This window comes from Oncorhynchus keta, chromosome 6, assembly GCF_023373465.1.
Source record: "Oncorhynchus keta strain PuntledgeMale-10-30-2019 chromosome 6, Oket_V2, whole genome shotgun sequence".
NCBI classification, from domain to species: Eukaryota; Metazoa; Chordata; class Actinopteri; order Salmoniformes; family Salmonidae; genus Oncorhynchus; species Oncorhynchus keta.
In genome coordinates, this window is record NC_068426.1 from 38,456,595 (window position 1) to 38,474,693 (window position 18,099).

The 18,099-nt window shown below is 41.8% G+C and overlaps 1 protein-coding gene across 4 annotated transcripts in view; it reads right to left on the minus strand.

The window, feature by feature from the left end:
* Positions 1 to 16,206, minus strand: part of LOC118385586 (netrin receptor UNC5D-like) — a 326,610-nt gene extending 310,404 nt beyond the window's left edge. For 3 of the 4 annotated variants that reach the window (XM_052521476.1, XM_052521475.1, XM_052521474.1), the window contains exon 1: positions 15,838 to 16,206. In XM_052521476.1, the coding sequence (XP_052377436.1) occupies positions 15,838 to 15,925 (88 nt within the window). In that variant the 5' untranslated portion in view covers positions 15,926 to 16,206. The remainder of the gene's footprint in view (positions 1 to 15,837) is intronic. The other variant, XM_052521473.1, reaches the window with a different exon arrangement.
* Between the last annotated feature and the right edge of the window lie 1,893 nt (positions 16,207 to 18,099).

Consider the following 18,099-nt stretch of genomic DNA (forward strand, 5'->3'; position numbering starts at 1 on the left):
AAGTACTGGTGAAAGAGCATGCATTCCGATTCTTGCATAAATTATAATGGACACAAATGATGTGTGTAAAATATATTTTTTTAAGGTTGTACTGATTATGATGAGCTAATCGTATAAACTATTTGCCAGCTTATGTGTGCCGCCATGTTTGTTGACATCCTACAATGCATTCTGGGTGTCATGTAAACGTCTCTCTGACCAAAGATGTTATAACAACATGAGGTGAAGTGATGGCTGATCTTTCAAGTAAACTTTCAGAAGTGAATGATGGTAGATGACACACCCCCTTGAACATGCATACTGCAAACAGACCAAACTCATCTTGCCTCCTCTTATCTTTGACACACAAAAACAAATATGTAGGCACGCACAAACTACGTATCGTCAGATTACTTGACATTTTAAAGTGTTTTATTCTCTATTATTGTGAACAGTGGTAAGCTTATCTGTGATGTGATGAATTGTAAATAGTAATTGCTATTAGCTAATTCATATTATTATATTATTCATATTTCTGTCAGCCAAGAGTTAGCTAAATATGACCTCTTGACCTCTCTACATTTTCCGTCTGAACATTGCATCCAAAAATAAACTGGTCATTTTCAGGACATAACATTGTAAGGACTGTTTGTGCAAAATGTTTCTGTGAAAAAGGTGTGGCCAGCTCAAACGCTGACTATTGCATCAATCATAACTGGACGTTCTAAATAAGCGTTCTAATCACACCGGTTTGAGCATTACACTGCAGGGACCACTGTAGAATGATCACACCTGTGTGATGTCAAATCCCACATGCTGCACCTCACTGACACAAACGCTCCAATCAGGCTGGGAGGACAAGACATATGGACAGACAGACAGACAGACAGACAGACAGACAGACAGACAGACAGACAGACAGACAGACAGACAGACAGACAGACAGACAGGGCAAAGGCACCATGAAATATGTATGAGCTGGTCCATCATTTAGCTAAATCCATAAATTGCTAGACTGAGTTGTCTCAGTAAATCAAATGTTTTAGTTTTCAAAATACAGTTGATCCTCTGAAAACTTGTGCTTGCTAACGTGAACTGTCAAGGTAATTCACTGACCTATTACTACACATTGCATCAAACTACTTTCTATAAAGTACGGTTTATGGCAAAGCTTATATTGTTGTTTTATATAAGCATAGCAAAGTATTGGTGCATAAATTGATAAATGTTTATCTTTCATATTAGATGGATGTGTTATAAGCATTAAGCATTACAAGCACGGCAAGCGGTACCGATGCACCAAGCCTGGAACCAACAGGACCCTGAACAGATTCTACCACCAAGCCATAAGACTGTTAGATAGGTAGTTAAATAGTTAACCAAATAGTTAACACCGACTATCTACATTGACCCTTTTTGCACTAAATCTTTTGACACGATCACATACACTGCTGTTACTGTTTATCTTATCCTGTTGTCTAGTAACTTTATCCCTACCTATATGTGCATATCTACCACAATTACCTTGTACCCCTGTACATCGACCCGGTACTGGTACCCCGTGTATATAGCCAAGTTATTGTTATTCCCTGTGTTACTATTTTTCTATTATTTGTCTTTTTTTCTCGTAAGTAACCATTTCATTATTAGTCTACATCTGTTTACAAGCATGTGACAAATAAAATTATATTTGATTTGAAAGGTATCAATGTTGTCAAAGTGCATTCTCATTGATTCATCCAGGCACCAATCTTTACTTTCTCCCTTCCCGGGATCAAAACCTTTCCAAACACACACCTCTTTCCCTTCTCAGCCCTCAAAGTCATCACATTTCTATTTGCTTTTGATTACTCTCCAAATGTATTTGTCAGGGAGCATGATGACAGACGGTTGCTGTTATTGATGAATGCTGCCGTGGCAATGAGGGATAACATCAGATACCCCGGCATGCCACTCTCTAAACCTCCTGCCTTCCCCTCTGCCGAGTCTCTCTTATCTTTCCATCCGTCCCTCTATCCCACTCTGTCTTCCTCCCTCCATCAGGTGAGCTGAGGAATGGCTCCAGAGCCTAAGCATTTGTCACAGCAACAATCTGCTGAAACCAAATTACACTGACAGAAGCTGCGAGGGAGGGAGAGAAAAAAAACACGGAGGAGAAAGGGGAGGATATATTTATGAAATGAAAGCTTTCTGGACAGTTAAGCGTTTCCCACTGGCGGAGGGGGGCAGAGAGGTAAGGAGAGAGTGAGAGAGAGAGGAGTAGAAGTAGAGAGAAAGAGAAAGAGAGAGAGACCGGTAAAAAGAGTATGAAATTGGAGAGGAGAATTTTAAGGGCTTGACATTGAAGTTGCATGTTCTTTTGACCAATCCATTGTTTGAAATGTTTAAATGTGTATTTTTCCATATATTTATTTAACTAGGCAAGTGAGTTAAGAACAACTTCTTATTTTCAATGAGAGCCTAGGAACAATGGGTTAACTGCCTTGTTCAGGGGTAGAACAACAAATGTTTACCTTGTCAGCTCAGGGTTTTGATCTCGCAACCTTACAATTACTGTCGCTCTGGCCAATTTGTAAGTCGCTCTGGATGAGAGCGTCTGCTAAATGACTTAAATGTTAAATGTTACTGGTCCAACGCTCTAACCACTAGGATACATGCCACTACACACACCCTATGTGTTTTAATGAAATCAACTATATGCATTGAGCTTGTCTGATGCTTTAAGCCTCGATCACACCGACAGCGTCAATGCATTTTGGTACACCAGAAGTACATTCATTTCCAATGAAACGCTGCGTTTGCCTTGCAGCATTGCGTTGCAGAGGCAATTGTAGGGAATTCAGTGCGTTCTGTGAGGTGCGTACGTTGGATTTATCAAATGCATACGTCAAACTGTATGCGTAGACGGCTTGACAGAAATGGTAGCAGATGGTGAATGTTGAACTTTTGTTGCACAGCATATCTAGATGATGCTGCGTACCATTTTGCGCAATGACGCTGTCGGTGTGATCAAGGTGTTAAGGTTTGATGAAATAAGACAAATGCCTCAAGAGGGCGCAAGATATCTAGATAACCAGAAGAACAAAAATATTTACCTGGCCCAACTATTCCCGATACTGCTGGCCTTCGTAGATTGTGCCATTACTCTCCTGAAGTTGCCAGTAATAAATAGGCTACACGAGGAGTCGGCAACCTTTTTCATGTGGAAAGCCAATTTATCTGACCATTTCTACAGATATGGGTGCCAGTTATGGTTTTCAAATGCCATTTTCCGTGAAATTACATTTAGCATTATCATGTGGTAAAACAGACTTCATTTCAAATCTAAATGAAAATGATTACAAACCTAAAAAGTAACTTCTGCTGCCATTGCCAACTACTAATGTAAAAAAAAGCCAACAAATAAAAACATTGCAGCCTGCAGGTAGAAAATATCCTGATAAAAAGAAATATCCCATAAATCAATGAACTTGAAACATTGTATCAACTATTAACTTGGGTCTGGCCCTAGGCTTGCACTAGCGAACTTGCAACATTGTATTAAATATTCTGGCCCCTCAGAGTTTCCCGTGCCAGTGAGCTCTGGCCAGACGCAGCTGTTGGTTATTTGCGCAAGGGATAAGAAACAATGCTTGACTTGGGCAGGAGCTCACCGGAGCCAAATACCGGCACCTCCAATTCTGTACTGCTTGAGCTCCTGTTCCACTTATAGAATATTAGCTAAAAAGTATTGTGGAGCTCCCGCACCTAAATATAAACATCATCAGCACCTAAAGTGAGTACCAGAACTTATTTCAGTCCAAGTCAAGCACTGATAAGAAGTAGTCATGTAAGCCTATTTTATGACTTTTCCACTGGATCAGAGCATGACATTTTTTCCATTTCACATTTTTTCCATTTCATACTGGGCCTCCCGAGTGGCTCAGCGGTCTAAGGCACTGCATCGCCCATGAGGTGGCACACAATTGGCCCTGTGTCGTCCGGGTTAGGGGACGGTTTGGCCGGCTGGGATGTCCTTGTCCCATCGCGCACTAGCAAATCCTGTGGCGGGCCGGGCACGCTGACACGGTAGCCAGGTGTACAGTGTTTCCTCAAACATTGGTGCAGCTGGTTTTCCGGGTAAAGCGAGCACTGTATCAAGAAGCAGTGCAGCTTGGCAGGGTCGTGTTTCGGAGGATGCACGACTCTCGACCTTCGCCTTTCCCAAAATTGGGGGGAAAAGGGGGGTGAAAGAAACTAAAAACAAAACAACAAAATAAACGACTTTGTTTGCTTGCTGTTTGAGGTGAAGAAAACATTACTTTGAGATGCTCCACAGGTCATTAGTGGTGGTGAGTTAAGCCAATTAGAAATACTATCAGATCCCCAAATGGGTGGATTTGTATGCCTACATTTGCGCGCAGGCCAGGTAACCTATGGGCCTACTTCTATGCGTGCACGTACTTACTCAACAATGACAGGAGTGCTCCAAACAGAAGACAATGACTAAATTGACAAAACTCGTAAATGGGAATGACATAAACAAACACTTGTTACTCACAAGTGTAGCATAGGTTGGGCACTCTGCAAACAATGTGTCCACTCCAACGGGAAGACTGGAATAATAATATTGAATGTTTTAACCAGTTGAAGCTAGGGGGCGCTATTTCATTATTGGATAAAAAAACGTGCTCGTTTTAAGCGCAATATTTTGTCACAAAAAGATGCTCGACTATGCATATAATTGCCAGCTTTGGAAAGAAAACACTCTGACGTTTTCAAAACTGCAAAGATATTATCTGTGGGTGCCCCAGAACTGATCTTACAGGCGAAACCAAGATGCAACCTCAAACAGGAAATGAGCAGGATTTTTGAGGCTCTGTTTTCCATTGTCTCCTTATATGGCTGTGAAAGCGCCACGAATTAGCCTGCCCTTTCTATCGTTTCTCCAAGTTGTCTGCAGCATTGTGACGTATTTGTAGGCATATCATTGGAAGATTGGCCATAAGAGACTACATTTACCAGGGGTCCGCCCGGTGTCCTTTGTTGAAATTGTTGCGTAATCTCCAAGCTGCTCGCATTCATCCATGTGATTGAGACAGAGAGGAGACTTCCAGGAATGATATATCATGAAGAGATATGTGAAAAACACGTTTAAACAACGTTTACCATGTTTCAGTCGATATTATGGAGTTAATGTGGAAGAAAGTTTGGCGTTTGGATGAATTTGGATGAATTTTTTGTAGTCAAACATGACGCAGAAAACGGGCCGATTTCTCCTGCACAACTAACCTTTCGGGAAAACTGAACATTTGCTATCTAACTGAGAGTCTCCTCATTGAAAACATCCGAAGTTCTTCAAAGGTAAATTATTTATTGAATGTTTTTGCTGTTTTTTGTGAAAATGTTGCCTGCTAATGCTAACGCTAAATGCTAATACTAAATGCTAACGCTAAATGCTAGTTTGCTATGGTTGAGAAGCATATTTTGGAAAATCTGAGACGACAGTGTTGTTAACAAAAGGCTAAGCTTGAGAGCTAGCACATTGATTTCATTTAATTTGCGATTTTCATGAATAGTTAACGTTGCGTTATGGTAATGGGCTTGAGGCTGTAGTCATGATCCCGGATCCGGGTTGGCTCGACGCAAGAAGTTAACAGAAATTACCGTAACCAAAGTAACAAACATTGTATATTAGAAATGATAGGAATTAACAGTACATGTAAAACTGGTGATGTATGTAATGGGGAATTTATATACACTAACAATCAAACACTAACAATTCACACAATGAAGTTATGAAACGAATGTGCACAAATTGGCGGGAGATTCTGGAGAGAAGTGCATTGGTCAATCTGACTTCTGCATTAGCCATGCAATATTTACCGTGATCTGGCCTCAACAGAAGTCAGGGCATTCATACTTATCGCGCTTTGCGGAGCAGTGCAGAGCTGTTGTCAAGGAAGTGAGTTTGCGTTTATAAAGGATGTACTGCCCCCACCTACCATCAACCAATCATGTCAATTAGCTATATAGAGCCCTCCACATTGTCACAAAATTTGGTAGGCACATGGCGATGCAGTATGGCGCTCGATTTGGCCTCTGCATGCCTCTGGAGACTCGACAATTGCGTCACACCCTCCAGATGGAGCCTCCAAACCCATTTTCAGATCAAGCATAAATGGTCTTTTAGTCTAGGCCCACAGTATATATATATTTGTTACTGCGATCAACAGCCTTGCGACCAAACAATCAACCAGTCAAATAATTGGTGTAAACTTTACATTGAAATTATCATTAATGGAGTGCACACACAAACACACAAAACACACACCAAAACAGTGAGGAGGTGGGTCACAGCAGAGGTTTGTAATGACAACAGCTCCTCTAAGCCTTCAAAGAAACCCCACGGAGAAACAAATCTAAACAAACTAGATTCTGTATTAATCCACACACACTGAATCCTATTGTCATTCCAACTCAATATCCTCACAGAATATTCTGCTACAGTACTATCAATCCAATGCCAATGGAACCAGGGAAGACCACACACACACACACGCAGACGCACTCACACACACACACACACGCAGACGCACTCACACACACACACACACACACACACACACACACACACACACACACACACGCACACGCACTCACACACACACACACACACACACACACACACACGCAGACGCACTCACACACACACACACACACACACACGCAGACGCACACACACACACACACGTTCTTGTGCAATTTGGTTCTAGGATGTTTTGTGTCAACATCAGAATATGAAAAGACTAATTTCAGGTTTGTGTTAATATATGTAATTACTGTTTATTTCATGGAAACACCCTTCACTCACACACTGCTTTAAAAACTGCCTATAGAGTATATAATTAGCCTAATATCAGGGTGTAAACTACAACCTCATCTTGAAATGAATCAATACTAATAATGTAACTGCCTGACATATATTTCAAAAGGAGGTTGTAAGGCTCATTGTGATGTTTTTGCGGTAACTGAGTAAAATCTCTAAAGCTGGACTTGAATGAAGTCCATCATCTTATCATGATGGTACGGAGTAGGCCTTGTATTATTTTGTGTACTGTACTGTGGTTGGTGTCCCGCTGGTAAAGAAAAGGACTCTTCTGATGTAATGAAATTGGGGGTTTAAAAATGTGTGGATCTAAATTGGAAAACAACAGGTTGATACAGTATCTACATATTGCATCTGTGAATATTATTCCTACCATAATGAATGGGAACATTTCTCCATCGTGTTTCAATCCAATTCACCCCGAGTGAGTCATATCTTTGATTAGATTAGTTTAATTTGAGGGGTTTGGCTGACTTTCCATGTAAAATGTTCATACTCATGGAAAGTAATTAAATCAGAGCTGCATTGTCACAACGCTATTGCTCTGTCGCTATTGCCAAGCTTGGCCATATCCAAGAAATGTGGCAGAGAGAGGCATATGGGGACAGGAGAGACACAATTCCCCCAAAATAGTGCCCCTGAAAGCATGCAATACAGAAAATTGTGTCATGATTGATCCACATACAGTACATGGCCAGAACTATGTGGACACCTGCTCGTCGAAAATCTCATTCCAAAATCATGGACATTAATATGTAGTTGGTCCCCTCTTTGCTGCTATAACTGCCTCCAATCTTCTAGGAAGGCTTTCCACTAGATTGTGGAACATTGCTTCGAGGACTTGCTTCCATTCAGTCACAAGAGTATTAGTGAATTAGGGCACGGATGTTGGGCAACTAGGCCTGGCTTGCAGTTGGCGTGCCAATTCATCCCAAATGAGGTTGAGGTCAGGGCTCTGTGCAGGCCAGTCAAGTTCTTCCACAACAATCTCAACAAAAAACTTTTCTGTATGCACCACGCTTTGTGCACGGGGCATTGTCATGTTGAAACAGGAAAGGGCCTTCCCAAAACTGTTTCCCACAAAGTTGTAAGCACAGAATTGTCTAGAATGTCATTGACTGCTGTAGCGTTAACGTTTTCCTTCACTGCAACTAAGGGGCCTAAGCCGAACCTTGAAAAACAGCCCCAGACCATTATTCCTCCACCACCAAACTTTACATTTGGCCCTATGCATTCGGGCTGGTAGCGTTCTAACTGGCATCGCCAAATCCAGATTCGTCCGTCGGACTGCCAGATGGTGAAGCATGATTCATCACTCCAGAATACGCGTTCATTAAGTTCATTGCCGGAGAGTTTTACACTACTCCAGCCGACACTTGGCATTGTGCATGGTGATTTTAGGCTTGTTTGTGGCTGCTCGGCCATGGAAAACCATTTCATGAAGCTCCCAACGAACAGTTCTTGTTCTGACGTTGCTTCCAGAGGCAGTTTGGAACCCGATAGTGAGTGTTGCAAACGAGGACAGATGATTTTTTACATTCTACGCGCTTCAGCATTCGGCAGTCCCGTTCTGTGAGCTTGTGTGGCCTACCACTTCTCGGCTGAGCCTTTGTTGCTCCTAGACGTTTTCACTTCACAATAACAGCACTTCCAGTTGACATGGGCAGCTCAAGCAGGGCAGAAATTTGACTAACTGACTTGTTGGAAAGGAGGCATCCTGTGACGGTGCCATGTTGAAAGTCACTGAGCTCTTCGGTAAGGCTATTCTACAGCCAATGTGTGTCTATGGAGATTGCATGGCTGTGTGCTCGATATAATACACCCGTCAGCAACGGTTGTGGCTGAAATAGAGGGATTCACTCATTTGAAGGGGTGTCCACATACTTTTGTATATATAGTGTATATACTCCACATTCTGAATACAGAACTCCCTTCGGAAAATCAGACCATTATGCTATATTCCTGCTTTCTGTTTACATACAAAAGTTCAACCAGGAATACCAGTGACACGCTCAATACGGAAGTGGTCTGATGAAGCAGATGCGAGGGGAAAACCTGAGCACGTTCTCAGAGTATGCGCAGACCAGCAGACAATCGTTTTGGCTGACATATTCAATCTCTCCTTGTCCCATTTGGTAATCCCAACATGTTTCAAGATGACCACCATTGTCCCTGTTCCCAAGAACCAAGGTAACATACCTAAATGACTATCGCCTTGTAGCACTCACATCTGTAATGATGAAGTGCTTTGAAAGGCTGGTAATGACACACATTGACACTATCATCCCAACCCAACTCACTCCAATTCGCATACTGCCCTACCGATCCATAGATTACGCAATCTCTATTGGACTCCACACTGCCCTCTCCCACCTGTAGAAGAGGGTAAATAACTTTGTGAGAATGCTGTTCATAGACTATAACTCAATTCATCAACATAGTCCTCTCCAAGCTCATCACCAAGCTTGGGACTCTGGGACTGAACACCTCCCTTTGCAACCCATTTTTACCTACCTCATCCCCATACTGTTTTTATTTATTTACTTTTCTGCTCTTTTGCACACCTATATCTCTACCTGTACATGACCATCTGATCATTTATCACTCCAGTGTTAATCTGCAAAATTGTAATTATTCACCTACCTCCTCATGCCTTTTGCACACAATGTATATAGACTCCACTTTTTTCCTATTGTGTTATTGACTTGTTAATTGTTTACTCCATGTGTAACTCTGTGTTGTCTGCTCACACTGCTATGCTTTATCTTGGCCAGGTCGCAGTTGCAAATGAGAACTTGTTCTCAACTAGCCTACCTGGTTAAATAAAGGTGAAATTAAAACAAATATATAAAAATAAAAATAAACTGAATCCTGGACTTCCTGACGGGCCGGCCCTCGGGGGCTGAGAGTAGGCAACAACACCTCCTCCACACTGACCCTCAACACGGGGTACCCTCAGGAGTGTGTGCTTAGTCCCCTCCTGTACTTCATGTTCACCCACAACTAGGTGGCCACACACAACTCCAACACCATCAACAAGTTTGCTGATGACAAGACGGTGGTAGGCCTGATCACCAACGGCGATGAAACAGCCTACAGGGAGGAGGTAAGAGACTTGGCAGTGTGGTGCCAGGACAACAACCTCTCCCTAAACGTCAGTAAGACCAAGGAGCTGATCGACGACTACAGGAGAAAGAGGGGAGAGCACATCCCTATCCACATCGACAGGGCTGTAGTGGAGCAGGTCGAGAGCTTCAAGTTCCTTGGCGTCCACATCACTAAGTCTTAACATGATCCATACACACCTGCACAGTCGTGAAGAGGGGACAACAGCAGTGCCAAGAGGTGGAATAAGTTAACTGCTTGTCAAGCGTAGAATGGGGAAAATACAGTATATGTTGAAAATGTGTGAAATTGTGAGAGTTGGAATTAAATAATTTTCCAATTTTATTGTATTCCCATTATGAATTCATGCAACATACAATGAGTGTACAAAACATTAAGGAACACCCACTCTTTCCATGACATATACTAACCAGGTGAATCCAGGTCAAAGCTACAATCCCTTATTGATGTCAAATCCACTTCAATCCGTGTAGAACGAAGGGGAGGAGACAGGTTAAAGAAGGACTTTTAATCCTCGAGGCAAATAAGACCTGGATTGTGTACAGTCCCTTGCAAAAGTATTAATCCCTTTGGAATTTTTCCTATTTTGCTGCATTACCTGTAATTTAAATTGATTTTTATTTGGATTTCATGAAATGGACATACAAAATAGTCCAAATTGGTCAAGCGAAATTAAAAAAATAACTTGTTTCAAAAAATGTAAAACAGAAAAGTAGTGAGTGCATATGTATTCAGCCCCTTTGCTATGAAGCCCCTAAATAACATCTGGTGCAACCAATTACCTTAAGAGGTCACATAATTTGTTAAATAAAATCCACCTGTGTGCAATCTAATTGTTACATGATCTCAGTATATATACACCTGTTCCGAAAGGCCCCAGAGTCTGCAACACCACTAAGCAAGGGGCAACACCAAGCAAGTGGCACCATGAAGACCAAGGAGCTCTCCAAACAGGTCAGGGACAAAGTTTTGGAGAAGTACAGATCAGGGTTGGGTTATAAAAAAATATCAGAGACTTTGAACATCCCACTGTGCACCATTAAATCCATTATAAAAAATTTGAAAGAATATGGCACCACAACAACATACCTGCCAAGAGAGGGCCGCCCACCAAAACTCACAGACCAGGCAAGGAGGACATTAATCAGAGAGGCAACAAAGAGACCAAAGAGAACCCTGAAGGAGCTGCAAAGCTCCACAGTATCTGTCCATAGAACCACTTTAACACAGAGCTGGGCTTTACGGAGGAGTGGCAAGAAAAAAGCCATTGCTTAAATAAAAAAATAAGCAAACATGTTTGGTGTTCGCCAAAAGGCATGTGGGAGACTCTCCAAACATATGGAAAAAGGTACTCTGGTCAGAAGAGACTCAAATTGAGCTTTTTGTCCATCAAGGAAAACGCTATGTCTGGCACAAACCCAACACCTCTCAATCACCTCGTGAACAACATCCCCACAGTGAAGCATGGTGGAGGCAGTATCATGCTGTGGGTATGTTTTTCATTGGCAGGGACTGGGAAACTTGTCGAAAAATAAGGAATGAAGGATCGTGCTAAATACAGGGAAATTCTTGAGGGAAACCTGTTTCAGTCTTCCAGAGATTTGAGACTGGGACGGAGGTTCACCTTCCAGCAGGACAATGCATACTGCTAAAGCAACACTCAAGTGGTTTAAGGTGAAACATTTAAATGTCTTGGAATGGCCAAGTCAATGCCCAGACCTCAATCCAATTGAGGATCTGTGGTATGTCTTAAAGATTGCTGTACACCAGCGGAACCGATCCGAATTGAAGGAGCTGGAGCAGTTTTGAAAGTATTATGCAGGCTCAAATTATTTCTTTTTTGTTTCACTGTAAAAATATTTTGCATCTTCAAAGTGTTGTTTAAATCAAATGATACAAACCCCCCAAAAATCTATTTTAATTCCAGGTTATAAGGCAACAAACTAGGAAAAATGCCAAGGGGGGTGAATACTTTCGCAAGCCACTGTAAGTGTTGCTCTCCACTTTCTGGGGGACCGGGTTTTGAAATCAGTGGAATTAGAGTATGACAGCCAAGGAGAGGAGAAAACACCTGTCTCCGGATTACATCTTTAAACTCAGGGCAATCATGGCATCCGTGAGAGGGAGAAGCGTCCCTCCATGATGTATATGGGTGTAACGAGTGCGCTGAGAGTCAGGAAGCAAGTTCAGGAGTGAGTCTTTTAATAAATAAATGCAACTAAATACAAAACAAGAAACACGAACAACGCACAGACATGACACTGAAACAATGACGCCTGGGGAAGGAACCAACGGGAGTGACATATATAGGGAAGATAATCAGGGAAGTGATGGAGCCCAGGTGAATCTGACGACACGCAGGTGAGCGTAACGATGGTGACAGGTGTGTGCCATAATGAGCAGCCTGGTGACCTAGAGGCCGTAGATGGAGCACACGTGACAATGGGTAAGACATTCTAGCTAGCTACATTTTCAGATATTACATGTTACTAATTTTGACAGAAAGTTATTTTAATTTCAAGTTACCCCAAGTGTAATGTTAGCTAGCGAGCTAACGTTAGCTGGCTGGCTCGCTAGCTAACGTTGCGTGTATGATCGTATTATTCGTAGCCATTTGCTTTGCTAGTTATAGCCTAATGCAGGGTAGTAATGAGCAAGGATTATGGTTAATTGTTTACCTAGCTAGCTAACTACATATCTTAACAAAAGACTCCACTACACAAGTAACCATTTCAATAGAATGTCACTGCGACAACTGTTGATAGAAGTGGCTGGTAAATTCGCTCTCTCTAACTACTGCAATTTCAGAGCACTCTTGTCTGAGCTAGAGCGCAGAATAACTGACGGATTTACGAACGCTCAACCCCCATTGAATGTGGCCGGTGTCAGTTAACCGTTGGCAAAAAAGCGTAAATTGTTGCCGGCAGCACAGTTACAGTCACCAATGCTCTGCATAATATAAAAACAGCCTAGCTATGGCGAGTAAAATGGTCAGTGAGCTGTTCTCTCATTTGTGTCTGGAAGTCATTTTGGTTTAAATAATGAAAAAACTAAGTGTTGGAGAAGAAAGTAAAAGTGCAATATGTGCCATGTAAGAAAGCTAACGTTTAAGTTCCTTGCTCAGAACATGAGAACATATGAAAGCTGGTGGTGATTATGATTGATTGATTGATTGTTTGATTCATTGTTTTTTATAAGATAAGTTTAATGCTAGCTAGCAACTTACCTTGGCTTCTTACTGCATTCGCGTAACAGGCAGGCTCCTCGTGGAGTGCAATGAGAGGCAGGTGGTTAGAGCGTTGGACTAGTTAACGGTTGCAAGATTGATTCCCCGAGCTGACATGGTAAAAATCTGTTGTTCTGCCCCTGAACAAGGCAGTTAACCCACCGTTCCTAGGCTGTCATTGAACATAAGAATGTGTTCTTAACTGACTTGCCTAGTTAAATAAAGATTAGATAAAGGTGTTTAAAAAAAAATATATATATATAAAAAAGTTTAAATCGGCCAAATCGGTTTCCAAAAATATTGATTTCCGATTATTATGAAAACTTGAAATCGCCCCTAATTAATCGGCCATTCCGATTAATCGGTCGACCTCTAATTCACATACACTACATACACGCACTTTCACCCTCATCATATGCTGCTCCTCTGTTCTTTATTCGTACTCTTATTATTATCTACACCAATAGTATTCGGTGCAAGTGGCAAAAAAATCCTGGATAATCCCATGCATCCTCTCCATATTGAGCTCATGAATTCCTCTCATGTTAAATGTCAGTTAAATCAAAGAGGTGGCTGGAGAGACGGGTTGACATATTTGGGATACATAAAACATGGGTTCTCCCACAGACGACTCCTCTCTGTAGCCCTTTATTCATCTCTCTCTCTCTCTCTCTCTCTCTCTCTATCTCACTGCCCCTCACTTTCTCCCCTCTCTCTCTCTCTCTCTCTCTCTCTCTCTCTCTATATCAGATGGCGAGAGTCGCAACTCAAACATCAAAAGGCACTGTCAAACCTGCCGCTGGTGCTGTGTGTCTCTCTCTTTTCTCTCCTCAACCCCAGTACTCAGATCACTCCATTTACTATACACCTGCAGGCTATGTCTCAATTGTGTCTCTGATATAGTGGATCATGAAATAAGTACACATAACAGAACAATAACACACGGTCGGGAACCGGCATTAGGATATTATCACCCAAGGCTGGGTGAGCATACATAGGATCTGATCAGATTATCAATGGTCTGGAGATATCAATGTCCTCTATTGGGATGTAGAACAACAAAATGCATTAGGTTTCTGAAGCTTCTGGTGCCAAGAGAGTAAGAATGAGGAGAAAAAAACGACAGAGGAGGGAATAGTGAAAACGACAATAAGGGTTATATACAAGCTTAAAAGGATGGGCCCAATTCCTTATTAATGAACTTCTGTCTGCCAATACACAGTAGAATACCTCACACTATCTCAACTATCAGCCTCAATAAGCTAAACCACTGAATAGAGCCCTAATCTAATATTTATATTACTCAGGTTCAGTTTCTTTCCATACTTGATATGCAATAATAAAATCCTTATGGCTAATTTGGTAATTGACTTGCAAATGACTCACCATAAGATATGATAGGCTATAAGTGGGTGTCAAGAGGTCAAGGTAGAGAGGAGAGCATGTGATAGGGTCCATAGTGAGACCTATAGCAGGAGTTGAATCGTGCCTAACAGCCTAACTACCCGAATAGTATTGTTTTCAATGTGTTGCCTATTTCATGTAATCTTTTCATAATAAAAATAAGAAGCACATGATGTAATTATCCAAAGAGGTGTTGTTTTTTCAAATATAACCTTCATCTAACTAGGCAAGTCAGTTAAGAACAAACTCTTATTTACAACAGCCTAGCGGGGAACAGTGGGTTAACTGCCTTGTTCAGAGGGAGAACGACAGTTTTTTCCCCCCTTGTCAGCTCGAGGATTCGATCCAGCAACTTTTTGGTTATTGACCCAACGCGCTAACCACTAGGCTTCCTGCCACCCCAATAGCACAAGTCTAACTCAAGCCAATATGTCTGAGCTGTCACTATCGACTATGCATTACTTCAAAGAGCAGTGTTTTGGGATGTGAACCCATCATTCTCCCGGAGAGACCATCACAGCAACACATGTCAACGCATGGAAGAACTGGCCGAGCGGTTCCCCCGCTGAGCACAATCAATGTGTTTTAATTCAAAAGCCAAAAGGCGTCTATCGCTGAGAAACATTTGGATCATGAGCAACAACCAGTCAGTAGTATATTGTATATTGTTGTATGATTTATTGTCGCGGCTGCCTTCTTCGGTGTGGGCCGACAGAATACATACACTGCGTTATTGTCTTACTCCCTACACTCTTTAAAAAAATGCTATCTAGAACCCTTTGAAGAACCCTTTTTGGTTACAGGTAGAACCGTTTTGGATTCCATGTAGAACCGTTTCTACAGAGGGTTCTACATGGAAACAAAAATGGTTCTAACTGGAACCAAAAAGGGTTCTATGGGGACAGCAAATCACCCTTTTGGAACCCTTTTTCTACGATAATTAGCCTAGGGTCAGATATGACGATACATTATTTGTAGCCTATAACTATTTTGCATACGATAGATGTTCTATATTTGCGGACGTTGACATAAGAAGGGAAAGCAATTAAAATGTGTTTACAATTAATACCAAAAATAATATTGACAAAGTTAAGCATAGTACAGTTAGTTTGTGCGATTGGATACCATAGAACACACCCTGACTAATCTATAGTGCAAGTGCAAATTCCTGCACTCGCACAACACACAGCTGTTCTGGCAAAAACAAGAATAACACATTCTGAACTGTTCTTACCTCGTGCCGCCGTGGCCGGGAACTGCAAACCGAGAAACAAGAGGATGACCAAACTCCGGTACCATACCCCCGAAAACTGTCCCATCATTGCGCTGGTCGTCTTCCTCCCAATCTGACCCGGGTATGCTGCGCGAGGGTCTCGATCATTTGTCGTCGTAGACTGTCACCAGTAACAGGTTACCCTGCACTGATAACGTTTACACAGGGCCAGTCTGTCGCCGAGGATGGCGAACAGCGACTGCATCTCTGCTTCACAATACAGACAGATGGAGCGCGGTGTCTGTGTGTCGGCGGTCGGGCAAACTGTGTGAGAGAGAGTGAAATAATTAAGGCGCGCAAGCCAATAGCTCTCAGCTTTGGGGCAGAGAATGAAAGAGAGAGAGAGACATGCACTAGCGCGGGTTGACTCATAACTCGCGCGGGATGGGCTTCTAAGGTCATTAAATATTGTGTGCAGGTGGGTTGAATAAAGATAAAACAATGCATTATAAAATCCATACATGTATAATTGTGGAATATCTATATATACAGGCTACATTGAGGTGTTTCCTTTGTTATGTTTTAGGCTGTCATTAGTGTGTAAGCCTAAACTTTAGGTCTTCAGGGCCTAACGCTCACCACACCAATCACCAACTGCTTTTGGGAACTTGCAGAAAAAGTTCAGTAAGAGAAAGCTGCGAAATGGAAAGTAAAGAGTCCATTAGTGTTTGTGGAGGTGTACTGTATGTATGTAAATGTTAAGCTGTGTTATTTTGGTCTATGTATGATTTAGTTTATTGTCAAAGGAAGAAAAGAAGGAAGTGAAATCAAAAATATATATAAAGAAATCAAATAAAGAGAAGGGCCAGAAAAATCATGTTTGGTAAAGATTTGTTGAAGTGGTCAAATCGAATGTGGAGCATAATGCCGCCGTCGTCCGCCGAGGCAGAGGCGGTGGCAGACTGATGATTCTGACGAGCTATAGGCTACACATTCGACAGTCACAATATGGAGACTTCAAATAGGCCTTCAAATATAGCACTTCAAGGGAACTGTAGCCAACTGTCAGAAATAAGCATTTCTTGCAGTAAAATGATACACTCTGAAACAGGAGTGAAGAAATATTATACATTTTTTCAGCATCTTGAGAAAATGCGAATCTGCAGTTAGCAGTGTGGTGTATTCATGGATGCCAAGGGAAGCCAGGTTTCGACAAAACATTGACCAAGAAAAAAACATATACAATCATTTATCTTTCGTCTCTCTGATTCATAATTTACCTTCAATTAACAAGAGGCTGAATTTCTCACCATCTGAGCGAGTGAAACAGTGCCCCTCTGTCTCTGTATGTGTAGCGAACATTTGTCCTCCCTTGATTAAAAAAAATGTATAAAATAATAGCCAATCATCATTAAGCTAAACTGAGTGAGCTCAACTATGAACAGTCCTGGTGCACCAAAAAAAAAGAGTGAAGGGAAGCCAGTTTGGATTTGGCTTCAAATCAAATGTTATTTTTCACATACACATGGTTAGCAGATGTTAATGCGAGTGTAGCGAAATGCTTGTGCTTCTAGTTCCGACAATGCAGTAATAACCAACAAGTAATCTAACTAACAATTCCAAAACTACTGTCTTATACACAGTGTAAGGGGATAAAGAATATGTACATAAGGATATATGAATGAGTGATGGTACAGAGCAGCATAGGCAAGATACAGTAGATGTTATCGAGTGCAGTATATACATATGAGATGAGTATGTAAACAAAGTGGCATAGTTAAAGTGGCTAGTGATACATGTATTACGTAAGGATGCAATGGATGATATAGAGTACAGTATATACGTATGCATATGAGATGAATAATGTAGGGTAAGTAACATTATATAAGGTAGCATTGTTTAAAGTGGCTAGTGATATATTTACATCATTTCCCATCAATTCACATTATTAAAGTGGCTAGAGTTGAGTCAGTGTCAGTGTCAGTGTGTTGGCAGCAGCCACTCAATGTTAGTGGTGGCTGTTTAACAGTCTGATGGCCTTGAGATAGAAGCTGTTTTTCAGTCTCTCGGTCCCAGCTTTGATGCACCTGTACTGACCTCGCCTTCTGGATGATAGCGGGGTGAACAGGCAGTGGCTCGGGTGGTTGATGTCCTTGTTGATCTTTATGGCCTTCCTGTAACATCAGGTGGTGTAGGTGTCCTGGAGGGCAGGTAGTTTGCCCCCGGTGATGCGTTGTGCAGACCTCACTACCCTCTGGAGAGCCTTACGGTTGAGGGCGGAGC